The 24386-nt window shown below is 43.0% G+C and overlaps 1 protein-coding gene across 6 annotated transcripts in view; it reads left to right on the forward strand.

The window, feature by feature from the left end:
* The window catches only part of Kcnk2 (potassium two pore domain channel subfamily K member 2), a 220343-nt gene that overhangs the window by 138772 nt on the left and 57185 nt on the right, over positions 1-24386 (forward strand). For all 6 annotated transcript variants that reach the window (XM_045142318.1, XM_045142317.1, XM_045142321.1 and 3 more), the window contains 2 exons: positions 17593-17753; positions 23475-23661. In XM_045142318.1, the coding sequence (XP_044998253.1) occupies positions 17593-17753; positions 23475-23661 (348 nt within the window). The remainder of the gene's footprint in view (positions 1-17592; positions 17754-23474; positions 23662-24386) is intronic.

Raw genomic sequence — 24386 nt, forward strand, 5'->3', positions numbered from 1 at the left:
TGTGTATGTGGTTCTCTGTGTGGTATATGCATGGTGTGTGTAAGGATATCTGCTAGCCATGAGCGTGCATACGGAGGAAGTATTAACTGGCTCTCCTTCCCGCTCACTCGTCTGACTCATTTCCCTAAGACAGAGTCTCTCACTGAACTTGGAGCCTCTCATTGAATTTGGAACTCCCTCTTTCTGGGTTAGCCTGGCTGACCGGGGAGCCGCAGCCCTCCTCCATGACCAGCTCAGGTCTGAATTGTGCACAGAGAGCGCTGTTACTTGCTGAGTCATCTCCCCAGCCATAATGCACTATTTTGGATGTGACTGTACATTCTTTCCCGTCTGGACCAATTTAAAACCCAGATGTTGGAAGCATAGCACATCAAGGTATGGATCTTTACCCTGTGATTACATAAAAAGAAAAACCTCAAACAGCCTCTGTGGCCGTACACACACGTCACACACACACAAACATAAATAATAATAATAATAATAATAATAATAATAATAATAGATGAGGTAGCTGGCTATGATGACATATATTTGCCTTCCCAGCATTTAGGAGGCAGAGGCTGGATGATCTTGAGTCCAAAGCCTCAGGTCAGCCTGGGCTGCACTGCGCACCTGACTTTGTCTCTCTTGCTCTCTCTAGATTGGTAATCAAGCTATATCAGAATTTGCCTGTTCTTCTCATCATTTCCATCTCTGCAATCTCGCTCTAAAGTGTCAATCTTAATTTTCTGTATCTAAAATGATTTATATTGCTGAGTATTCAAGTATTTATTTTGTTTTTATTTTTTCAAGGTAGGGTCTTACTCTAGTCCAGGCTAATTCACTTAAGTTCAGGGTGGCCTTGAACTCACCATAATTGTCCTACCTCTGCCTCCTGAGTGCTGGGATTAAAGGTGTGTGCACCACACTCAGCTCAGATAATATCTTATGTTAATTAATTAACTTATTTGTTTGAAAGAGAGAGAGAGGCATAGGGGTACCAGGACCTTTTGCTACTGCAAATGAAGTCCAGACACATATGACACTTTGTGCACCTGTCTTTATATGGGGTAATGGGTAATCAAACCCATGCCATCAGGTTTGGCAAGCAAGTGCCTTGAACTGCTGAATCATCACCCCAACCCCTTAAACAATATTTCATTCACTTTTAGCAGTGGTTGCCATAATTTGTATTTATCAAAACTTAGCTTTTTGTTGTTGACCCTGAGTAAGATAAAAACAGTAGAAATGATTGGGGCAGTAGAATTACCTGATTCATTTCGAGCCTTTTGCTGTAACAGAAATAAATAGCATTGATAAAAACCTGTTCCTCATGTTTGCTTGAATGTCATTGAGCATGTCCTCACATGCAAAGACAGTGACTGTAGCTAGCTGTGGCTCCAAGAAAGGATCAGCTAGAGGAAAAACATGGACATGCAGCCAAATGACAAGAATCTGGGGGGGCTAGAGAGATTGCCTAGTGGTTAAGGTAATTGCCTGCAAAGCCTAAGGACCCAGGATAGCCTCCTCAGAACCCACATAAGCCAGCTGCACACGGTGACTCATGTGTCTTGAGTTTATTTGCAATGTCTTGAGGCTCTGGCATGCCCATTTTCTCTATCACATTTAAATAAGTAAATGAAAACTTTTTAAATAAAAATAATCCAATGGGGCGATGCCAGCACATTGAAGGGAATTAGGCCATACTATAGTTATAGACTGAACATGACCCAATTTGTTCGTGTGTTTGAACATTTGGCCACCAGCTGGAGTTACTGTTTTAGAGCTTGTGGAACCTTTAAGAGGTGAAGCTTAGATGGAGAAAGTAGGTCCCTGGGGAGTGTGGAGCTCAGGAATTATAGACTGACACTGGCTGGAATTTGATCTCTTTCTGCTTCCTGACCACAGAGGTGATGTAGACAGTCACCTTGATCCCTCCCAGGGTCATGCATCCCAGCCATTATGGTCTGTGTCCCTTCAAACCATGGGCCAAAACAAACCTCTCTTCAAATGGATTCTTGTCATGTATTTGCACATAGCAATGAGGAAAATAATTAATACTTAATGTATAGGCTGGGTTTCGGGAAAGGAAGGCAGTTTTAAAGAACAGGTGAGATTTCAGCTTGGCAATGGAAGGCCCATGCTGTGCTAACTGGAAGGAGAAAATGGCATAAAAGGTCAAGGAATCAGGCTAGCTCAGTTTATTTTTCTCAGTGAGGAGTGATGGCTCTGGTATTACAGGAAGGGAGAGCAATTAATCAGGGTGTAATTACCTAGGTGTTGGGACAGAAATAGTGGTGACTTGTACTTCAAAATTGTGGAATACTTTGGAGTTTTGCAACTGCGGAATAATGAGACTGAAGCTGTGCTTTAGGAAGAGTTCTCTCTTCTGAGATGGGTTCGGGCTGGTTTGCAGTGCTAGGGAATGGCAAGGGGCTGTGGAGAGGGAGAGAGCTGAAGGCTGTGGTGCCAAGGGGCTCTGCTTCACTGCGGGCAAGGCCCTGTGGCCTCTGCTGACTGGTTTGTGTTTAACAGAACATGGTTGAGCCTGAGGGGAAAGCAGAGGGCGTTGCTCAGTGGACTGCAGAGTCCGAGGTGCTGGTGGGGACGTAGCTGCTGGAAATAGACAGCCTTTATGAGAAGGGTGACACCATCTGTGGACGTTGGCTTCATTTTCTCTGCCGATTAAAACATTCAAGGGCAGCAAAGGGTTTGGAAGAGTAAAGCTCACTTCATGGTAAGGGGCAAAGAAGCCCAGAGAATGGACTCCTCTGGGAGGAGGGGATTCCAGAGCTGGAAAGTCCCAGCCTGAATGGGAGGTGGACCTTTATGAAATGAGGGAAGCCAGCTCACCCAGGGCCCATCACTGGTTAGCTTGAATGAGGGAGAGGGTGCTGGTTGGTCCAGGGTGCAGCTAATACTGTGCTGGGCTCGGAAACTCACCACGCCAGCCCGAGAGTAGGAAAAGCTCACTCAGGCCAGAAAAAAAGAAGTGGTGACAAGCCCCCTGGCCGTCTTGAGTGAGACTGTAGCCATCTATCAAGGGCCCTTCTTCTCTGTCTAGCCAAGGAAACTGCCTATTTCCTGTAGTGTTTCAATAGTCCTTAGTGACAAAAAAGTGTTTTGCAGTCCAAGCCATGGGTAAAAGGTCACTAAAGGGCTCGGCAAGACAAAGTAAGTTACCGTTATCACTAGTGCTCACTAACGAGGAGACTTTCGAATGCCATACAAAGGGGTAATGGTTGCTTCTCAAGGAAATATACCCACCAGAAGTTTGTCAGTATACAGGGAAACAAGTGTATTTGTCCTTTGGTTTGTCTAATGATGCATGGAAAAGTCGGCAATGTCCCGCTCTTCCCTTTCTGCTCTCCCCCTGCTCCATCGCTTGCTACTCTACAGGAGCCCAAGCTATTCTCCGAAGCTCGTGCATATGTCTTGAGGCTTCTTCTATATTTATCTTAATGTTGTAAATAAGTATTTTTCTATTTCATTTAGCATGTCTAGGCGAATGTGAAAATATTCTAATGTGTTTGTTTCTTCATATTATCATGCATTCAGCTATTTTACTGAGTTTTCTTGATTTAAATTTTTTGAATAGTCTTTTGCATTTACAAGATATCTAATTCCACCCACAACTGATATATTTATCTTCTCTTTTATAGTAGTTTTTCCTTTTATTTCTGGCTGCCACTGCATCTGCTAGAATATTCAGAATGATAAATAATTGCTAGATATCATTTCCTTAATCCCAAGTTTTAAGGGAACTCTTCTCCTTTCTTTTAATATTAGGCATGATAATGAATGGATGAAATGGATATGCCTTGTCATGATGACAGTGATTTTATATTTCTAGTTTCTAAAGAAGTTTAGGAAATGTTACAGAATATTATCCCATGTCTTTTTGACCTGTTAATGCAATGCCTTTTTTCCTTGTAACTATCATGATATATTCTAGAAATGTAGAAGTTATATTGTGAAATATTCTAAATTTGTGGGAGATGGGGTACATCCACCTTTACCCAATCTTAACACTGCTTCGTGCTGATTTTGTTATTTTCATTAAATAAAAAGTGATGGAAAAAGTTGAAGATAGTCAGAATCTCAGCACACCACCTCAGTTCTCAGTACTGGGTCCTCAGTCCACAGTGCTGAGTCCTCGGTCCTCAATTCTCCCAGGTGCATTGACTAGTTATCTTCTTCCCACATGGGTTAGCTGTTGCTGTTTCCAGATGTGCTCAGGTCTGCTCCTGGGATCGCTATTACTTTGACTAATATCTGTCTCTATGTCTTAATTTCCTGCCTAGTACTATGTTATATAAATCATATACAATTTTAATATCTAGAGTTCAGCTTTATCCCATTTGAGACAAATCCTTCTGCCTCATTTGTTAAGTTTTCCAAATGTTTCTTAGCTATCATTGTTCTTTTAGCTCGAAAAGTGATTTCTGTATAGGTTGGCCAAGTTCTACTGCAAACCCTTTCAAATTCTTTGTTGCAGATACATTATAATTACATATAACTTTAGTAGAAATGGATATTTGTATATGTCTATTCTTTCCAGTCTTAGTTTGTGTTTTGTGTAACATTTTTGTAATTTTACCCATAAGGTACTGAGAAACCATCACATTTGTCATTAGAGATCTTTGTTGTTGTTGTGGATGGCCTTTGCTTTGTATCACGTCTACACTCTGGGAGTACAGAAGGTTTTTCTGTGGGAACACAGAGTCCAGACACTTTAGCCAACAGGCTTACTTAGAAATATCTACCTGAGATTGGGGAGATGGCTCAGTAGTTGAAGTGTTTCCTGAGTTCAGATATTCAGCACCACGTGCAATGCCAGGCACAGTGATATGCACCTGCAATGTCAGCACTGGAGAAACAGAACTAGGGTTCCCGGGGCTCATTGGCTAGCTGGTGTAGATGAATAAATGACCTCTAGGTTCAGGAAGAAATACTATCTCAAAGATGCCAACCTCTGGCCTCCACAGGTATGAGCCCCTGAACCCAGGTGCTCACCGCCCATGTTCCAGACATATGTGCATATGTACATGCAAAAATAACATAAATAACTCTTAATCTTGTACTCTTGTCTCTCTCAGTTCAGACTGTGCTGTGAAAGCATGTATCTACGGAGTGGATTCCTGCTGGAAGAGTGGGGTGTTTTACATTTTCTAGCACTTGATTTTTTCATAAAAATTGGTTAGAGCCTTGAGTAAGAAGGCTGTCATTCCACTCTTGTCTGAACCTCCCCTTATAATCTTGGTTTTGTGCAGAATTTCCTGGTGCAGTGCATTGAGACTGTGGTCCCATAAGACAACTATTCCAATGTTATGTTGGTCCTGTCCCATCAGTGGGTATGGTGGTCTGAATGCCAAAGCCCCCCACCAGCCTCAAGTGTTTATGTTTAAGCTTCCTTCTTGTACCCATCTGGTGGAGCCTTTAGGAGGTAGAGTCCTGCTGGACGACCCTGAGTGGATTTTGAGTTCAGCTCTACTGTGCATTGAGCCAGCTTGCTCTGGCTGTTGTTTGCTGTGATGTGTTGTGAATTGAGCGAGCTTCTTCCTCCACCAAGATGAAGATTTTCCTGGAAACTATAAGCCTGATATATATGTTCTTTCCTTCCCTAAGTTGTTTCTGGTACGTTACTTTTGTCCCAGCAAGGACAAGCTAACTGCTGCAGCATGTAAGTCCTGTACACTGAAACAGCTGTGGCCAGTGAGTAGATGCATGTTTACCTACTCTTAATGTAGGGGTAAATGATTATGTAAACAGAATAGAAAAAATAGATGGCCTGTGGCGGTGTGATTCAGGTATCCCCTATAAAATTAGGTGGCCTGAATGCTAGATCCCCAGCTGATGGAGATCTGGGAATTAACGCCTCCTGGAGGCAGTGTATTGTTAAAGGGCTTGTGGGTGTTATAGCCAGTTTTCCCATGCCAGTGTTTGGCACACTCTCCTGTTGCTTTTGTCCACGTGATGTTGGTAAGGGGGTGATGTCCACCCTCTGCTCATGCCGTTGTTTTCCCTGCCATCATGGAGCTTCCCATCAAGTCTGTAAACCAAAATAAACTATTCCCCCCCCCCCCCCCCGGCACAAGCTGCTCTTGGTTGGGTGATTTCTGCCAGCAATGTGAGCCTGATTGCAACATGGCCCTACCAGAAAATGCAGGACCCACACACTATGACTGACAGCAGAGAAATGCAAAACACATTTTTCGCACTGCCAACAAGTTAGCTCTTGCAGTTTGCAGATTAAAGTAAACATGGACTCTTGCTCTCCCAGCTGTTTGAGTGTGGCTGACGGCAGAGTTCCTACGCATAGCTGTCATTCTTGGCTTTGGGCAGCAAGTCTTTGTTGGTTTATCTGCCTTCCTTAATGATTCAAGAAAATCTGGTGGATGGCATACTTCATCTAGGTTTTAATAATGTGCAAACTTTTGGCATAGTGTTTTGTTCTTCTCTGTGTGCTCACCATATAACATTGATTTAGGAGTTTTGGGGCAAAAGCTGTAGCTCCTGGCTTCCCAATGGCCTAGGCTCACCCTTCCATCCCAGTATGCCAGTTGAAGATGGGTAATGGGGAAAAGCAGAGAGGAGATTTATTAAGTGTGAAAAGGAATGGGTGAAAGGGACTTAGTGACCCCCAAGCCCATCTTTGAGGCACTGATATAAAGTTTACTTAAACAAAGGAAGAGCTGAGCAGAAGACAGCCTAAGGGGGAAGGTTTTATTTTGGATCACAGCTCCAAGTGACAGTCCATCATGGTAGGTGAGGCATGACAGCAGGAAAACGAGGCAGCTGGTCACATTTGTCACTCGAGAAGCAGAGAGCAACGCAGGTTGCCACCAGGCCAGCTTTCTCCTCTTTTTGCAGCTCAGGATGCCTTGCCCATGGAATGGCATTGTCCACAGTTTGGTGGGTCTTCCTGCCTCAGTTAACCTAATACAGATCATCTCTCATAGATATGTCCAGAGATTTCTTTCTATGGTGGTTTTAAATCCCGACAAATTGATAAAATGAACCATCATAAGGAATGCTTGATTTCATCTTTCATATGCATAGCCTGTTTGGTTATCATATGAAAGTGATCACTGAAAATGTGTATTCTTGTCTTTGATTTGGTTTGTTTGTTTGCTTGCTAGCCTTTTAGTCAGTCTCCCCTTGTAGTTCAAGCTAAACTCCACCTCTTCATCCTCCTGAATGCTTGAAATCAGGTGTATCATGGCCTACTCTACTTTTTTGTTCTTGCCTTATTTTGTTCTGCTATGATTGTAGTATAGGCCTATATCCTAAATTTTGGGTCAGAATTGTTTAGTTACAATACAATCTCAATTTATTACAGCTTTAAACACTGCTGTTGCCAATAAATATAAAGTCCTTTTATATTAGAAGCTTTATATTAGAGACTTGAGACTTTCGTGGCCTGCTTATTAGTCAAGTAAAGTGGTCGACTCAGAACTCAGTGTGGTCAACAAGTGAACGCTTTTCCTATATTACCTCATTTCAGATGTCACTCACTGAGGTGGAGAGGCTATAGTGATCCAAAACCACATTTTTTTCCCCATGGAGGTGAGCTTTTTGCACAATTACACTAACTCAGAGGCTTTCTTTAATTAACTAATAATATATTCAGTGTTTACTGATTTATCATGATAAACATTTGAAATTTCCAAGGTACTTTCTATAATCTAAAATAGGGATCCAAGGTGGTGGTAGCTGTGGTAGATTGTTAAATCAAAAGAGCATTACCAGGGCAGTAATCCTTATCTTCCTTTAGTCTTCTCTTCAAAATTATTTTAGAGTGGTATTCTAAAATGTTCCTAAAACTATGGAATTTTATTAGAAAGTTAACATGTCTGTTAATTATTCAAGGAAAGATTTATTTTCCTAGGAATCTTCAGAGAAATATTGCATCTCTTCATATAGGTTTCCCTTCCATCCTTCTCCCTTTCTTTTTCTTTTTTGATTCTGGGCTCCTTACCCCTTCTCCAACTATTTGAGGTGTTTGCCTTGTGACAATCATGGAAGAAATACCTATTTGTTGTCAGTCATACACTAGTTAACCCATTCCTACTCAAGGAGGTTCTGATGCTTCCCACTTCTCTCCCATCTCTCTGTCTCCAATAATACTTGAGGTTCTCATGTTTAAGTAGGGAAGATAGATGCTAAAAGAAAGATGGGCAGTTGTTGCCAGTTATTCCGTAATTACAGGTGGACACAGTGCTTGGAGTCGTCTTCCCTTTTATTAAAAATAAGTTCTGAACAGAAAATGGCCTATGCCTTTGGAACTGTTCAGTTAACTGCAGCATATATGGCCTGGTGGGTGGTGATCCAGGTATGGTGAACTTACAGAATCTGTCCCTGAAAACCTCCCCTGAAGGTAGTGTGGAGAACACGTGGCTGCTGTTCTGCATGGTGTAGTCACAGAAGTGTTGAAGGTGACCTACAGGTTCTAGATTGGCTTCGGGTCAGATCTCTGCCTCCGAGGATCCCCAGTCCCTATTGTATTTTGGGCTGACTTGTATGCTGTGGTGTGAGTGTGACATGCCCCCTCCAGGCTGATGTGGACACTTGGTTCCTAGCTGGTAGCGCTGTTTGGGAAGACTGTGGAACCTTTGTGAGGTGGGGCCTTGCTGGGGGACAGGATACATGGATGGCTCTCGAGGCTTTACAGTCCTGCTCCATTTCTGTCTACTTGCTAATCCTGACTTTGGGTGTGATGTGTCAGCCACCACTTGCTCCTGCCACCATGTCTTCCCTGCCAAGATGGGCTTTTCACCCCGAAACTTCCAGCCGCAATGAACCCCTTCTTTACGTTGCTTCTTGTCATGCATTTGGTCACAGTGTCATGTAAAGTAACTAGTTCACTGAGCGACGGTAAAAGCACATACATTCCAGTGCTTGCCGGTTTCTGTGGTGAAAATATTCCCACTACGGACAGTTTTCAGGTGTCAATGTAAAATCAGCTGACTTAGCAATTTCTTAAAAATGTAACTGTTCTTGTCATAGGCAGTTCCGGTGTCCCGCAGAGCCTCGCTCCCCGCATTCCCGGGTGCTGTCCTCACCGCATCCCAGACCCCACCTGGTCACCCAGTCACCCGCCATCTGCCCCGTCTCCTGTGCTCTCTGGGAGCTGGGTAAACTGTCACCATTCACACTCTTATCAAGTCTCATGCCACACTGAAAACCTTTCCGCAAGGACACACTCTTCCCGGGATGCCGTACTTTAGGATTTAAAGCTAATTACTCTTGTTTTGTTGTTCTTTTGTCTTCTTCTGACAGTACTAGTTTACCCAGCGGCAGCAGCTGTACTGCTGAGCGATAAGGGGGAGGGCCAGAAGTGGAGGCAATCACAAATCAGGTATTTTCAGTTTAAGCTGCCTATAGCCAATGATGGCTTTCATCTGAAGCTCTTAAATCTACTAAGAGTACTTTATAGATTTGTCATTTAACTGGATTTTAGTCACTGGCTAGAACTTGTGGAAAAATCTGTGTGTGGGAGGATTGTTTTTATATCGTGCAGGGATGAGAAGGAAGAAGACCCCAGGTAACCTCCCAGGAACAATCACTTGATTCTGTCACCCAGGGAACTGTTTGGGGAGCTCTAGGCATGCTCATGTGTGAGGAAGCCATTAGGTCACTTTTTGTGTTTGCACACTGGGCTGTGGTCACCTGTGAGAGGTCCCTCCTTGTAGGCACAGACTCAGCCGTTGAACTCAGTATCATGATAGCTAGAGAAGGGTCTGGAAGGTGAAACATTGAGAGAAGGGTTGTATCAAGATGCCTCAGTCTTGTTCCTATGGGTCTGCCTTCTGTTGACGTTGTCACAGACACAATGAAACGGAAGTACAGAGGTGCCACATGGGACTGAATCATCTCATTTTCTATTAGGGAAGGTAGGTTGCCTTTTTCCCTTAGGATGTGTGAGCCATTTCATTGATTATGTAAGCAGACTTCATGAAGAAATCCTTACAGTTTCTCTTTCTTTTCTTTTGATGTGTGTGTGCTTTGCATGCACATGTGTATATGCATGTGTGTGGGTGCATGTGGGTATGGGTGCACTTGCATAAATATGCATGTGCATGTGGAGGCCAGAGGCGGATGTTGGGCGCCTTCCTGAATTCGTCTTCACCTTACTTTTTGGGACAGTCTCCCACTAAAGTCAAGGATCACAAATTCAGCTAGACTAATTAGCCAGCAAGCCCTGGGATCTCCTGTTTCTCTCTCCCCCATGCTGGGGGATTACAGGGACTGCCACTATGCCTGGCTGTTATGCATGCCTGGCTTTTACATGGGTGTTGGGGCATCTGAGCTCAAGTCCTCATGATTGTGTGGCAAGTACTTTATCCACTGAGCTATCTGCCCAGCCCCTTGCTGGCTCTTTTTCTTTAAGGCATGTGCCACCACTCCCAGCTTTGAGATGTGTTTTATTTTTGTTTTTATTTCTTGAGAGAAAGAGAGAAAGTGAGAGAGAGAGAGGAAGAATTGGCCCACCATGGCCGTAGCCGCTGAAATTGAACTCCAGGTGCTTGTGCCATTTAGAGAGCATGTGTGACCTTGCACTTGCCTCATCTTTGTGCATCTGGCTTACATGGGATCTAGAGTTGAACATGGGTCCTTAGGCTTCCCAGGCAAGTGCCTTAACTGCTTAGCCGTCTCTTCAGACCCCTTGCTGGATTATTTTTGACGATCTTCCATGAGAACCTCCAGATTGGGTCTGAGTTGCTGGCAGGGGATGACACAGAGCTGCCACATGGGCAGTTTATACATGTGTGGGGGTAGATGGTAGGTCTGAATAGCTCTGTGTTCATCCCACATAGTAAACCTACTGACAGTGACCCCCTCACCCAGCAAATCAAAAGCTAAAAGGTAATAGCTGCATTCTTTGTTTTTGTTGCCTCATATTCCCAGATATTGGTTAATTCTCTTTTAAAATTTTATTTTTATCTATTATATGAGAGACAGAGAGAAAAAAAGAGAGAGAGAGAATGGGTGTGCCAGGGCCTTCAGCTGCTAAAAATGAACTCCAGACACATGTGCCACTTTGTGCATCTGGCTTACATGGGTCCTGGGGAATCAAACTTAGGTCCGCAGGCTTCACAGGCAATGCCTTAACCACTAAGCCATCTCTCCAGCCCTGGTTAATTCTTATGAATAGAACTTTAAAGACATTGTGTTCTTATGCAAAGCAAGAGCAGGGGATGTTCTAGGAGAGCCAGGCGCCTGCCCTGCCCTACCCTGCCCTGCCCTGCCCCAGCCTAGACAGAGATGGCCCTTCCTGAGATTTTGTGGAATGTCCAGGGAACCATTTCAAAGTATTGCATGCTATAGACTCACGAGACCGTCACAATCTGGGTGCTCAGCTTATTGGTGCTAGAATCGTACGTGGGCAAGAAGTAGCTGGACCCCGTTTTTAGGTAGTGTACAAACGGGTGCAGTGTCCAGAGGTCACTTTAAACCGGCTTCGGCTTTCTACTCTGTGAGGTGCTCTTATTCCTCTTCAAATTCTTTTGTTGCAAGCTTTCTGGCCTTTTGTTGCTCTTGCTCCAAATGGATCTTTTACTCCATTTCTCTGCTCTAGTACATTCCATGGCCTTAGTAAGCAAGATTGAATGGGAGACATGAATTCAGTGCCTGGATCTGGACTCAGACCCTGCAATCCTAAGAGACCTCCTCGTGTTGTAACCACCATGGCAGACCTCAGTATTCCAGATGCATTCCAGGCTCCCCCCTCCCCCACTATTCTTAGAGTGAAGCAGAGCAGACCAGGCCCTCTGGTTCTTTGCAAATTGAGAAACAGTTTCTGCAGCTCCATCCCACCAAAGGGACCTTGGGTAGAGAACTCTTCTTGTTTCTGCCCTGAAGTCTTAATTCTCCCTTATAGGAGGAGCCTCCCTGAATCAGAAAAGGAGTGGTGCTGGGCCTCTTCGTTGTACAAAACTGGAAAAGCACACACACACGCACACATATATTATAAAGAATCCCCTTCTGTTATGTGTAGCATGTTCTGTGGTGTTTCGAGTGATTGTCTGGAATGTGTAATGCTTTTGTTTCATCTCCATCATGGTCTCTTTTCCAGCCCTGTGTGCGTGTTTGCTCATTCCTGATATACTGCTAGTGGGGAGCAGTGTGGGGGCAGAAGCCTGTGTATCCTACGAGCATTTCACCATACATCACTTATTGACTATAAAAGAAACTAATAGTGGCATCTTGATGGATGTGCTTAAGCAGCTGCTCATGCTCAATACCACCATTATTATAATAAAAGAACAGCATGTGGCTCTGGGTGTAATGTGTTTGAGAAGGCTGGGCTCTCCCTGCAAACAGTGCAGGACCTGACTCTGCTGGTGAGGCAAGGTCAGGCACAGTTAAACTGAAGAACATATTTAATATTCCTTAGCGGTTTTACTAATTTTTTTTTAAAAATGTTTTTATTATATTTGAGAAAGGCAAAATGTGGGTATGCCATGACCTCTTGCCACTACAAATGAACTCCAGATGCATGCGCTACTCTGTGTATCTGGTTTTACATGGGTGTTGGGAACTAAACCCAGGCTCTGCAAGCAAGTGAATTCTTTGTATTGAGGGTAATTTGATAAGAATCCCTTCCTGATAACTTCCTTTGTTTCCTCTTTCCAAGCCCTTCCACTGAACTCCCTCTTCTATCTAATTAGTTCCTCTTCTATTTGGTGACTCCCCCAACCACATCATCCATATCAAAATGGTGCACGTGCAGATGCAGAGTCTCCAGGGTGCATGGAGGCCAAAGGAGAATGATAGTGCCCCTCCCTTGCTCATCTGCTTGCTTCCTTGATGTGCAGTCTCTTCACCAACTCCAGAGCTTGCTTTGTTTGTGAATCATCCCAGGGATTCTCCAAGCTCTACTTCCTACAAGAATGGCTGGGGTTACAGCATGTGGCTGCTTCCCACAGACTGGAGTTGTAGGCATAAGTGGCCATGCCCAGCTATTTACATGGGTTCTGAAGAATCAAACCCAGCAGTCTCAGGCCCCCTCAGGGCCTTGTGCTTACCCTGGAAGCACCTTATCCACTGAGCAATATGTCCACAACCCTCTGAAATGATGTGATTATATTTGTCACCCTCTACTCGTGAGACTGGCTTTTCCTGTCAGCTTCCAGAAAGCATATGTAGTATCACCCTGTCAACCAAGCTCTGTGATAGGCTCTGGGTCTTGCTATACATTTCAAATGTTGGCTTTTGTCTTGGCCCTCTGTTCTTTGAAGCCTGCAATTTTTCTTGGGATATTTCATCTACTCCATAACCCAGGCCACCCAACTTGGGTCTCTGCACCATCTGCTCCTGGGGTCAACCTCATGCATGTACTGTGCAGTGGACTCTCCTCCAGCTATACTGCTGGCATTCAAAGTCAATGTGTTCCAGAGCTTTATTACCCTAGTGTCACAAAATATCTGAGAAAATTAATTTATAAAGAGAAAAGGTTTCTTAAGGCTCACAGTTTTGGAAGTTCCAGTCCAACATTGGATGGACATGCTACTTTGGACATCTGGTGTGGGTGGCAGATGATGATCTGTTAGGCCACCCTTCCTGAAGAGTCCACCAACTCCCTGTAGGCCTATCCTGATGATCACATCATCCCCTGGATCCTTGATGGACAGATATTTACCTAAGCCATTACACTTATTGTCCTTGACCCTGCCTTTGGTCTCTAAACCCAATCACGTTTCAGTTGTTCTATCTGCAAGAACTGTTCTCAAAATCACTATTATCCATTCCAGAATCTGAGTTTGACACTTTCCTTTTCGACACTTCTCCTTATAGGGAGCTATAAGCATCTGTGGTAGTTTCAATGTGCAGTGTCTCCCATGGCTCCTGTGTTTGTAACTAAGCCTCAGACTAAATCTCCAGCTGACAGAGGCTTTGGGAGATAGAGCCTTGCTGGTGGAGGCATGTCACTATAAGAACAGATTGTCCTTTGAACAAAGGAGGGTGTTTTGCTCAAGGTCACATAACTAATATGTGATGGGATAAGGAATGATAGTTCTGTATTGTTAAACTCAATTTTGACCCCGATGGACATATCTCTTAACAGGTTCATTTCAGATTTTGAAGGATCATGCTTTGCTTATCTTACTATAAACTTGTGTTTTTAAATGAGATAATCAATATTTAAGATCTTTAAAAATATTTATTTACTTATTTACTTGCAAGCAGAAAAAGAGAGGGAGAAGAGAGAATGATGAATGGGCACTCCAGGGCCTCTTGTGAATACAAATGAATATCAGAAACATGTGCCACTTTGTGCATCTGGCTGCACAATGGTACTGAGAAATTGAACCCAGGCAATCAGACTCTGTAAGAAAGCACATTTAACCACTGAACTATCTCTCCAGCCAGTATTTAAAAACTTAAGAGATAAGCCGGGCGTGGTGGCTCACGCCTTTAATCCCAGCACTTGGGAGGCAGAGGTAGGAGGATCACCGTGAGTTCGAGGCCACCCTGAGACTACATAGTAAATTCCAGGAGAGCCTGAGCTAGAGTGAAACCCTACCTTGAAAAATCAAAAAAAAAAAAAAAAAAAAAAAAACATTAAGAGATAATTATATCACAGATTACATTCCTAGTGTGATGTAAATATGCATTTATTTTATTTAAAAGAATGTTTATTCATTTATCTAGAGAGAAAGAGAGAGAGAGAGAGAGGCAGATAGCTAATGGGCATGCCAGGACCTCTAGCCACTGAAAATGAACTCCAGACACATGTGCCACCTTGTGCATCTGGCTTTACATAGGCACTGGGAAACTGATCAAGATTCCTTGGGCTTTGTAGGCAAGTGCCTTAACTGCTAAGCCATCTCTCCAGCCCAGCATGCATTTACTTATATCACCAAATCGTTACATGGAGATAGCCAAAAGCATAAAAAATATTTTTACAAAGATACTTTATTGTTTGCCTGAAAGCAAACATTAGGGTTCTCCAGAGGAACAGAAGCAATGTAGTATGTGTGTATATTACAAAAGAGATCATTACATTTGCATCAGGCATCCAATAATGACCAATGTCAGCAGGCTGGAAAGGTTAAGAATCTGGTAGCTACTGGATGCCTCAGCCTCCCCTCTGGTGCTGAAAGCCTGGAGGATCCCTGGAGATCACTGGTATTCAGGCCACATTGGAAGGTTGAAGAAGCTGGGTTCTAATGTTAGCCACAAGTAGATGCACTCACCAGCAAGACACAATGCAGACAGACAAAAACACTGCTTTTTCTTGGGGTCTTATATATAGGTTGCTGTCAGGCCACAATGTATAGGCCTGTCCACTCCAGGGGAGGGGCTTCCTCCCTCAGGTAGCCTGTCCTGGAAGGCCTCAGGCTCGCCCAAGAGGCATGCCTCTTACTTGATTCTTGATCTTGGCAGTTTGACAATCAGGCAAGGTGTTTTGCGGGAACTCCAGTGAGCATGGATTTGGGAAGGGTATAAAGAATATCTATTTAGATGATAGTGAAATCCTTTTGAGGCTAAGGGTCCTCATTTCCCATGGAAGCAAAATACAAGAGTCCAAATTGAATTTTCTCTTCTCAGGAAACCTCATAAAGTGGCTACAGTTAGAAGCAGAAGCAGATCTCTGGGCAGTCGGCCTGTGAATTAGTTAGTGTTCTGTGAAACTGATAATCAAAACATTTGCAGTAGCTATATCTAGTCATTGCCTCTGAATAAAGGGTTCCAAAGAGAGTTGTGTACAAGCTCTCTCAGAACACTGGGCCCAAGAAAGTAATGCGGCTGTGACTGGTGGCTGTCAGGAAGAACTGGAGTGTGCTCCTGAGAGTCCCCTGGTGGGAATACGTACATGGAAAGCCCACTACATGCCTGACCACTCTCCATGACCACCGAAACTACCTGAGCAACTTGAGCCAGGATCTTCCACAAGCTGTGGATCCTCCATAATTCTGAGGCCATAGAAGGCATCTCAGATATGAATACTAACCAATCTAGCATGACATCGGTTTGCATGTTTGAGTATATGACTAGGGATTTTTAACAACTTATAAGGAAGTAAAGGGCTTATCTCAAAGAACTGAACAATGAAGAAATGAGTATAATCAATTTCATGACATGAAATGGCTCATGGCAATGAGTCAAAATTGTTGAACATTAGAGATGTTTTAGAAAAATCCCTCAGTGGTTGAGTTTATTAGCAATGGATGGGAAACAGAGGATAACTTTGTCCTTGTCATTCAGGCTACACAAGGAGAGCTGTAACTTAGGAGGAAGATGGATAAGTGCTAGGGGAGATAGAAACCAAATACAATGCCATCTTATCCCCACAGAGATGTACCTTTTTTGTATCCAACAAGTACAATGTCTATAATCCCTTTTATTTTATTTTTTATCTTTAAAGGTTTTTGTAGACATTTGTGGTTATTTATGAGAGGGAGAATGAGAGAATATATGAATGAGTGTGCCAGGGATTCATGCTGTTACAAGCTCCAGGCACATGTGCCACTTTGTACATTTGGCTTTACATGGGTATTGGGAAATCAAAGCTAGGCCACAAGACTTTACAAGTAAGCACTTTTAACCACTGAGCCACCTCTCCCGCCCTATAATCCCTTTTAAATAACATTGAAAGGCTGGAGAATTGGCTCAGTGGGTGAAAGTGATTGCCATTCAAGCATGAAGTCCTAAGTTCAGATCCCCACATTAAATGCCTAGTGTGGATACCTGAGGACTTAACTTTGGACTCAGTGAAGGAAACAACAATAATAACAGAAAAATAAATAATGAGACAAATATAAAAATTTGTTATCCCATAAAAAAAATTTCAATAGATTTCAAAAGGCAAAAATCACACAGATCATGATCTTTAAGTTTAATAATAAAAAAGCTAGAAATTAGCCACAAAAAGTCAGCCATCAAGTATCTATTCACATTGTTGAGTAAGAGACATTTGGAACAAGACATTCTAGATTAATTACCTGGAAGATAGTGAAAAGAATGGATTGTCTGTCCAAGAGTTGCTCTGAGTCCGTCTGGGACTGTGTGTCCTTAACCTCAAGTGTGTATGGACAACCTGTCTCTGACTCTGCAACAGGTGACATCAACCTGCTTCATTCATAGCAGGTAGATTGCCTACAGTAAAGTGGGAAGCCTCAAAGTCTTTTGAACTTTAAGTTTGTTTTTAGTTCTTGTGTTTGGAGGGTATTTGAATTAAAAAGAATTAAACATTGCTATATATTTTTAGCCCTTAAGTAATGTGGGCATATCTGGACACCCCACGCTCTTCTCGGGGTAACCCAGGTGCTAGTTTTACAGTCAGTGGGACTGTCAGTGCCTGAGAGATGCAAGGAAATTTGGTGAAATACTGATGTTTGTCCAGGTGTTAGCACCTTACTCTCCATCACCTTATCAAAGTGTAATAAAAGCATTAGTTACATGTTGTATTCTAAGGGAATATTTACTTTCAGAGTTTTATAATACAACCCATGAAGAGTTACTATATAAAATGAGCCTTTCCTAGTTGTATTTAGTAATCCATATCTTATGATACTTAAAGATGTCTGGATTAATCTTGGAGTGAGATATTTTAAAGTATCAGTCATTTATAAACACCTGAAATTATTCCCTTTTGTCTTTCAGGGTTTGGAAACATCTCACCTCGCACAGAAGGTGGGAAAATCTTCTGCATCATCTATGCCTTACTGGGGATTCCCCTCTTTGGTTTTCTGCTGGCTGGAGTTGGAGATCAACTAGGAACCATCTTTGGAAAAGGAATTGCCAAAGTGGAAGATACCTTTATTGTGAGTAGCACAGACATCTACCTACAACTATTGATTGTTTAATTTTCAAAGTATATACCAACTTTGGCATATTAGAAATTTAGTTATTGTGGTTTCCATAACAATTTTATATGCATTATTAACACATGACTAACTGTATTTCAATTGTTTGTATAGTTATCTTTGTTTTAATTGTTTGTATACATACCTGAGAAAACCTCAGATTTACTGTGCAGAGAAAAAGAATTCCAACATTCTTGGGTTTCAGTTACAGATATATTTACTGCCTTCTTACTCTATTCTTTAACAGTAGTAATCTTCCCTACGAGCATCCATTTTCCTCTTTACATAACGTGAATAATGGTACCAGATGATCACTGTATGAGGTTGGTAGCAGAATTCTCTATCCTTACACTGGAAGAAAGTGGTTGACAAGAACACACACACACACACACACACACACACACACACACACACACACATATATATATATATAATTTGTTTTTTGAGGTAGGGTCTCACTCTAGCCCACGCTAACCTGGAATTCACTCTGTAGTTGCAGGGTGGCCTTGAACTCATGGTGATCCTCATACCTCTGCCTCCCAAGTGCTGGGATTAAAGGCGTGCACCACCACACCTGGCAATATATATATATATATATATATATATATATATTGAGGTAAGGTCTCACCGTAGTCCATGCTGACAGGCTAATCTGGAATTCACTGTGTACTCTCAGGCTGGCTTTGACCTCATTGTGATCCTCCTAAACCAGTCTCTAAGTACTGGGATTAAAGGCTTGTACCCCCAAACCCAGTCATTGATATCGTTCTTAATTGCTGTTGACATTGTTATCTTGGGGAAGATTGTAATAAAAAAATTGCGAACTCAAAAAGTGTGGCTGTCGCACCCACTTCGTGAGCAGTAGTGCAGAGCTTGCCCGTGGAGCGGAGTGCAGTGGGCCTGAGGTGGCGTCCACGACAGTGTCGTCCAAGAGCAAAACCAAAAAAAAAGATGCTTCAATGGAAGACTTAATTGAAAAGCGATCTATCTATGATTATAAGCTTGTATTCCTAAAAAATAAAAATTATGGGAGAGTGGGCTGGAGAGATGGCTTAGCGGTTAAGCGCTTGCCTGTGAAGCCTAAGGACCCCGGTTCGAGGCTCGGTTCCCCAGGTCCCACGTTAGCCAGATGCACAAGGGGACGCATGCGTCTGGAGTTCGTTTGCAGAGGCTGGAAGCCCTGGCGCACCCATTCTCTCTCTCTCCCTCTATCTGTCTTTCTCTCTGTGTCTGTCACTCTCAATTAAATAAATAAAAAAATAAAAATAAATAAAAAGAATGCCATGGTCATTTAAAAAAAAAAATTATGGGAGAGTAAAAGTACTGAACCATGGGATAGAGGTACACAGTTGATTGTGGGCCAAAAGCAACCTTGGAATATTAGATTAGGGTTTTTCTAATTAGAAATATTACAACACCAGCACTACAAATGCATCGTATTATATAGTAATGTTTTATGTTTTCACACAAATTTCAACAAGCTATGTATAGTTAACTCCAATGAGGAAATAACACAGGTGGATTTCATTACTTAGTTTCTGTTTAAATTTTAGCATTAATGATTTTTTATACTTAAGAAAATGATAGCTTTCAGATATTTTTACTATTATAGTGGAATAAGAAATAGCCATAATGACTTTTATTCTCTTTGTTGGTTTGACACTTTAATTAAACACATTTCAAAGTAGTTTGTACTATATTTATCAAGAAGGTAGGCTCATGGTATAAACTTGGCAATGCTGAATTGCTCAAACATGCAACAGAATTTTTGTTGCCTACTTGATGCTATGGACAGTTGATCATGCATTCATGTCAGACATTTAAATAAATCTCACACCCTTTTTGGTGATAACATTCCTGTGACTATGGCACGGCAGTTAGTACATGAGCGATGTCCCAGTCATGCATGAGATTCAGGTGTGGATGAGGGAGCCTCCAGTGGTCTGTACTGCGACTTTAGAAGCTCTCGCTCTGCGTTACTCTGCGACTTTCATGTGGCATGGGCTCTAGTCTGTGATCTTACAGTGCATAGGACAGAGGCAAGTGGTGAATAAAAACATGTGGCTAAGCCAGGTTTGGCACTTGGGAGGCTGAGGCAGGACGTGTGTGAAGTTTCATGTGACCCTATTGTAGTCAGCTCCGCACTGCTGGCAGAAATCACCTGACCAAGAGCAGCTTGTGGGAAAACAGATTTATTTGGGCTTACAGACCTGAGGGGAAGCTCCATGATGGCAGGGGGAAATGATGGTTTGAGCAGAAGGTGGGCATCACCCCCTGGCCAACATCAGGTGGACAACAGCCACAGGAGAGCACACCAAACACTGGCAAGGGGAAACAGGCTATAATACCCATAAGCCTGCTCCCAACAATGCACTGCTTCCAGGAGGTGTTAATTCCCAAATCTCCATCAGCTGAGAATCCAGCATTCAGAACCCCCTAAGTTTATGGGGGACATCTGAATCAAGCCACCACATTCTTCTCCTGGCCCCCATAAACTGATAACCATCCATGATGTAAAATACAGTGCATTCAGTCCAACATTAAAAGTCCTCATAGTTTTTATCAATCCCAGTGATGTTAAAACATCCCCATAATCCAAGGTCTTTTAACTGAGCCATAATACTAAACAATCCCCCCCAAAACCATAATGGCACAGAATAAACATTCACACTGCACAAAATGGCATTGGGCATAGCAAAGAAATATTTAACCAATACACAGTTTAGCCAGGGCAAACATCAAACTCTGTAGCTCCAAGTCCAGCAACTCTAGTCAGTGACAAATGTCCAAGTCCAATAATTCTAATCTGCAACAAGTCTTTGGTGTTCCAATTCCACCCCTCCAGCTAGGCTGCTGACAGTCCTGGAAAACATCACTGGGGCCAGCAGCTTTCCTTAACTGCCATCTCGTGGTCTGGGCATCTCCACTGGGTCTCCACTGCAATCCACAGTTCATCTTTATGGCTCCATGGGGTCTCCATGCAGGCATCCAGCAAACCTGCTTCACACTGCCCATGGCCATTTCCAAAACACAAGACCATGTTGCAAACTCAATGACCCTCTCTTTCCTGCATTTCTTGTACCCCATAATACCAGTTGGGGTGCCAATTTGTTATTCCAGGGGGGACTAAAGCAGACTTTGACATTCAGGCTCCTTCAAAAGAGTCTTCATTCTTCCTGTTGCCCCAATGTAGGTCAGCTGGCCCAATCTTAATGGTTGTAGTTTCTCATACAATTTTAGCTGGACAGGCAGCAGTTTTATTCAAAGATTTCATTTTTTATGTTCCATATCCCTTTGCTCATACCAGTCCATTTCTATGTAATGCAATCATGAACAAATTCTCAGGACAGACATAACACCAAGCCTCACACAAACTGCTTCTAGCCCAGTCTATGCAAAGCTCTTTCTTACTCTCATAAGCCAAACCTCATAGTCCATAGTTCTTACTGCATTCAGTTCTTTTGACTCTGACCAGAAGAGTCCATCAAGCTGTACTTACAGCACTGCAAGGTGTCTCTGAAGCCAAGACTTCAAATTCATCCACATTCCTCTTGAAAATCATCTCCAAAGGTCAAAGACACACAGTCAGGTGTTACACAGTAATGATATCACTCTCAGTACCAACTTTACTGTTGCAGTCAGGTTCGCATTGCTGGAAGAAACCACCTGACCAAGAGCTGCTTGTGGGGAAAAAGGCTTATTCAGCTTACAGACTCTAGGGGAAGTTCTATAATGGCCAGGGAAAATGATGGCATGAGCATAGTGTCGATATCACCTCCTAGCCAACATCAGGTGAACAACAGCAACAGGAGAGTGTGCCAAACACTGGCAAGGGGAAACTGGCTATAACACCCATAAGCCTGCCTCCAACAATTCACTGCCTCCAGGAGCCATTAATTCTCAAATCTCCATCAGCTGGGACACTAGCATTCAGAACACCTTAAGTAACCACTAAAAAAGTGAATATCATTTGAGAAAGACACCCAAAGTCACTCCCTGGCCTCCACATGCACACACACATATGTGCACACACACATATATGTGCACACACACGTCAACATACATATAAACACATACATGCTCATGCCAAAGTCAAAACAAAACACAAAATAAGAAGCATAATTATGACCAGACTGATAACATTGGCTGTTTCTTAACAGCTTATTTTTGCCTGGCAGTGTTTGGAATTTATCATTTGTTAATACCTATATACTTTAAAAGGCAGAAGAGGAAAGCATGTATATTGTTCACACATGCACACACATCATCATCATCATCACCATCAGAGAGAAGAAAACTATCAAACTGTCACCCACACTCGAGGTGGCAAGAGACGTAGACACTCCCCACTCCACACATTCCATTACAGTGGCTTCTTACTGGAGGACAATGTTGAAAACCCTACAGATTTTCTTTTTTTAAAATTTATTTATTTGTTTTATTTATTTGAGAGAGACAGCAGCAGATAGAAACAAGACCCTCATAGTAGGAGAAAAAAATGATGACATAAAATTAAAAGAGAAACTAATGGATAGAGGAGATATGATGAAGAGCAGAGTTATGAAGGGGAAAGTGGGAGAGGGGAAGGAAATACCATGGTTTATTATCTATAAGCATAGAAGTCATCAAACAAAGTATAGAAGTCGTCAAACACACACACACACACACACACACACACACACACACACACACACACACATATATATATATATATATATATACACACACACACAGACATACACACACACACACACACACATTTTTTTCCTAGCAATCAGAACACACACATACACACACATATTTTTAAAAAGAAAGAGAATGGGCACACCAGGGCCTTCAGCTGCTGCAAATGAAATCCAGAAACATGTGCCACCTTGTGCATCTGGCTTACGTGGGTACTGGGGAATTGAACCTGGGTCCTTTGGCTTTGTAGGCAAACACCTTAACTGCTAAGCCAGATTTTCTATTTGAGCTCTGCTCAAGCCTGTTAAATCTGCTTTGTATATACAAAACAAGGTCCAAAACTCTTGGGCTGATAGCCATAGTGTGTTTGAATTGACTTCCAATAAATCTAACTTCAAATAAAAAAAAGCACAGCCAACAGGTAGGCGCCCCCATGGCAGCTGTGATTTGGGGTGGCTGAAGACGCCACTCACTGTGGATCCTGCAGAGTCCTGTGTACTCTGAGAACACAGAAGGGACTGGTCACCTGACTCCTGTGGAGATCACGCTGCAACCTTTGTTGGTGCTGTGTCTTGGTCCATTGATCTAACTTTATCGTCAGTGTTTCCCAGTTCTCAGCTGTAAATAGTAATTGTTATTTCACTTTGGTCTGCTGTTGTATATTTCTAGATTGCATTTGGCCCTCAGTCAGCTTACAGCATTGAAACATTTCAGAAGTGTTTCAGGTAAATAAATGGTGGCACACATCTGCAATCATACTGTAAGAGCAAAGGTAATATAAATTTGACAACCATTTTCCCTGTTACGAGGTTATATAGTGAAAAGTAGCATTCTTTATGAACATTGGCTGCAGCGGTTTATAGTAAAGCAGACTTTCATAAGGGAAGCTGGTCGGATCTGGAGAAAGGAAGCAAGACGACATGCTCCTTGCAGAGAGCACGGTAGCTTAGCTTTATGAGCACACAGATAACCCGTCTCCCTCCCTCTCACCCCTAGAAGTGGAATGTCAGTCAGACCAAGACCCGCATCATCTCCACCATCATCTTCATCCTGTTCGGCTGCGTCCTCTTCGTGGCTCTTCCTGCGGTCATTTTCAAGCACATAGAAGGCTGGAGCGCCCTGGATGCCATCTACTTTGTGGTCATCACCCTGACAACCATTGGGTTTGGTGACTACGTGGCAGGTAAGCCTGCTGACTTAAGAGCAAGCTGCTCTCCTATCTGTGCACTTGTAGTTAAAGACACTTCACTCGGGTTTATAATGGGACTAATGACCGCGTGATCTTCCTGGGGTTGCCAAACTGAAGTACCACAGGCTGGGAAGCTTTTTTCTCAGATTCTGAAAATTGAGGTGTCAGTGGGACCACAGGCCCTTGGGACACTGGATAGAAATTTTATTTGCACCTTGCTAGGAAAGGGTGTCAGGTCCTACAACCTTTAGCTCTCAGCAGCATTATTCCTGCCTCTGCTTGCATGGTACACATGTTCTCCTCTGCCTGGATGGTACACATATTATCCTCTGCCTGGCTGGTACACATGCTCTCCTCTGCCTGGCTGGTACACATGCTCTCCTCTGCCTGGCTGGTACACATGTTCTTCTCTGCTTGGATGCTACACTTGCTCTCCTCTACCTGGCTGGTACACATGCTGTCCTCTGTCTGGCTGGTACACATGTTCTCCTCTGCTTGGCTGGAGCACATGTTCTCCTCTGCATGGATGGTACACATGCTCTCCTCTGCCTGGCTGGTACAAGCGTTCTCCTCTACCTAGCTTGTACACACGTCTCCCTCTGCCTGGCTGGTACAAGCGTTCTCCTCTACCTAGCTGGTCCATATGCTCCCCTCTGCCTAGATTTTGTACATGTTCTTCTCTAACTAGCTGGTACTAGTGTTCTACTCTGCTATATGGT

The sequence above is a fragment of the Jaculus jaculus genome, chromosome 1 (genome assembly GCF_020740685.1).
Source record: "Jaculus jaculus isolate mJacJac1 chromosome 1, mJacJac1.mat.Y.cur, whole genome shotgun sequence".
Taxonomy (NCBI): Eukaryota; Metazoa; Chordata; class Mammalia; order Rodentia; family Dipodidae; genus Jaculus; species Jaculus jaculus.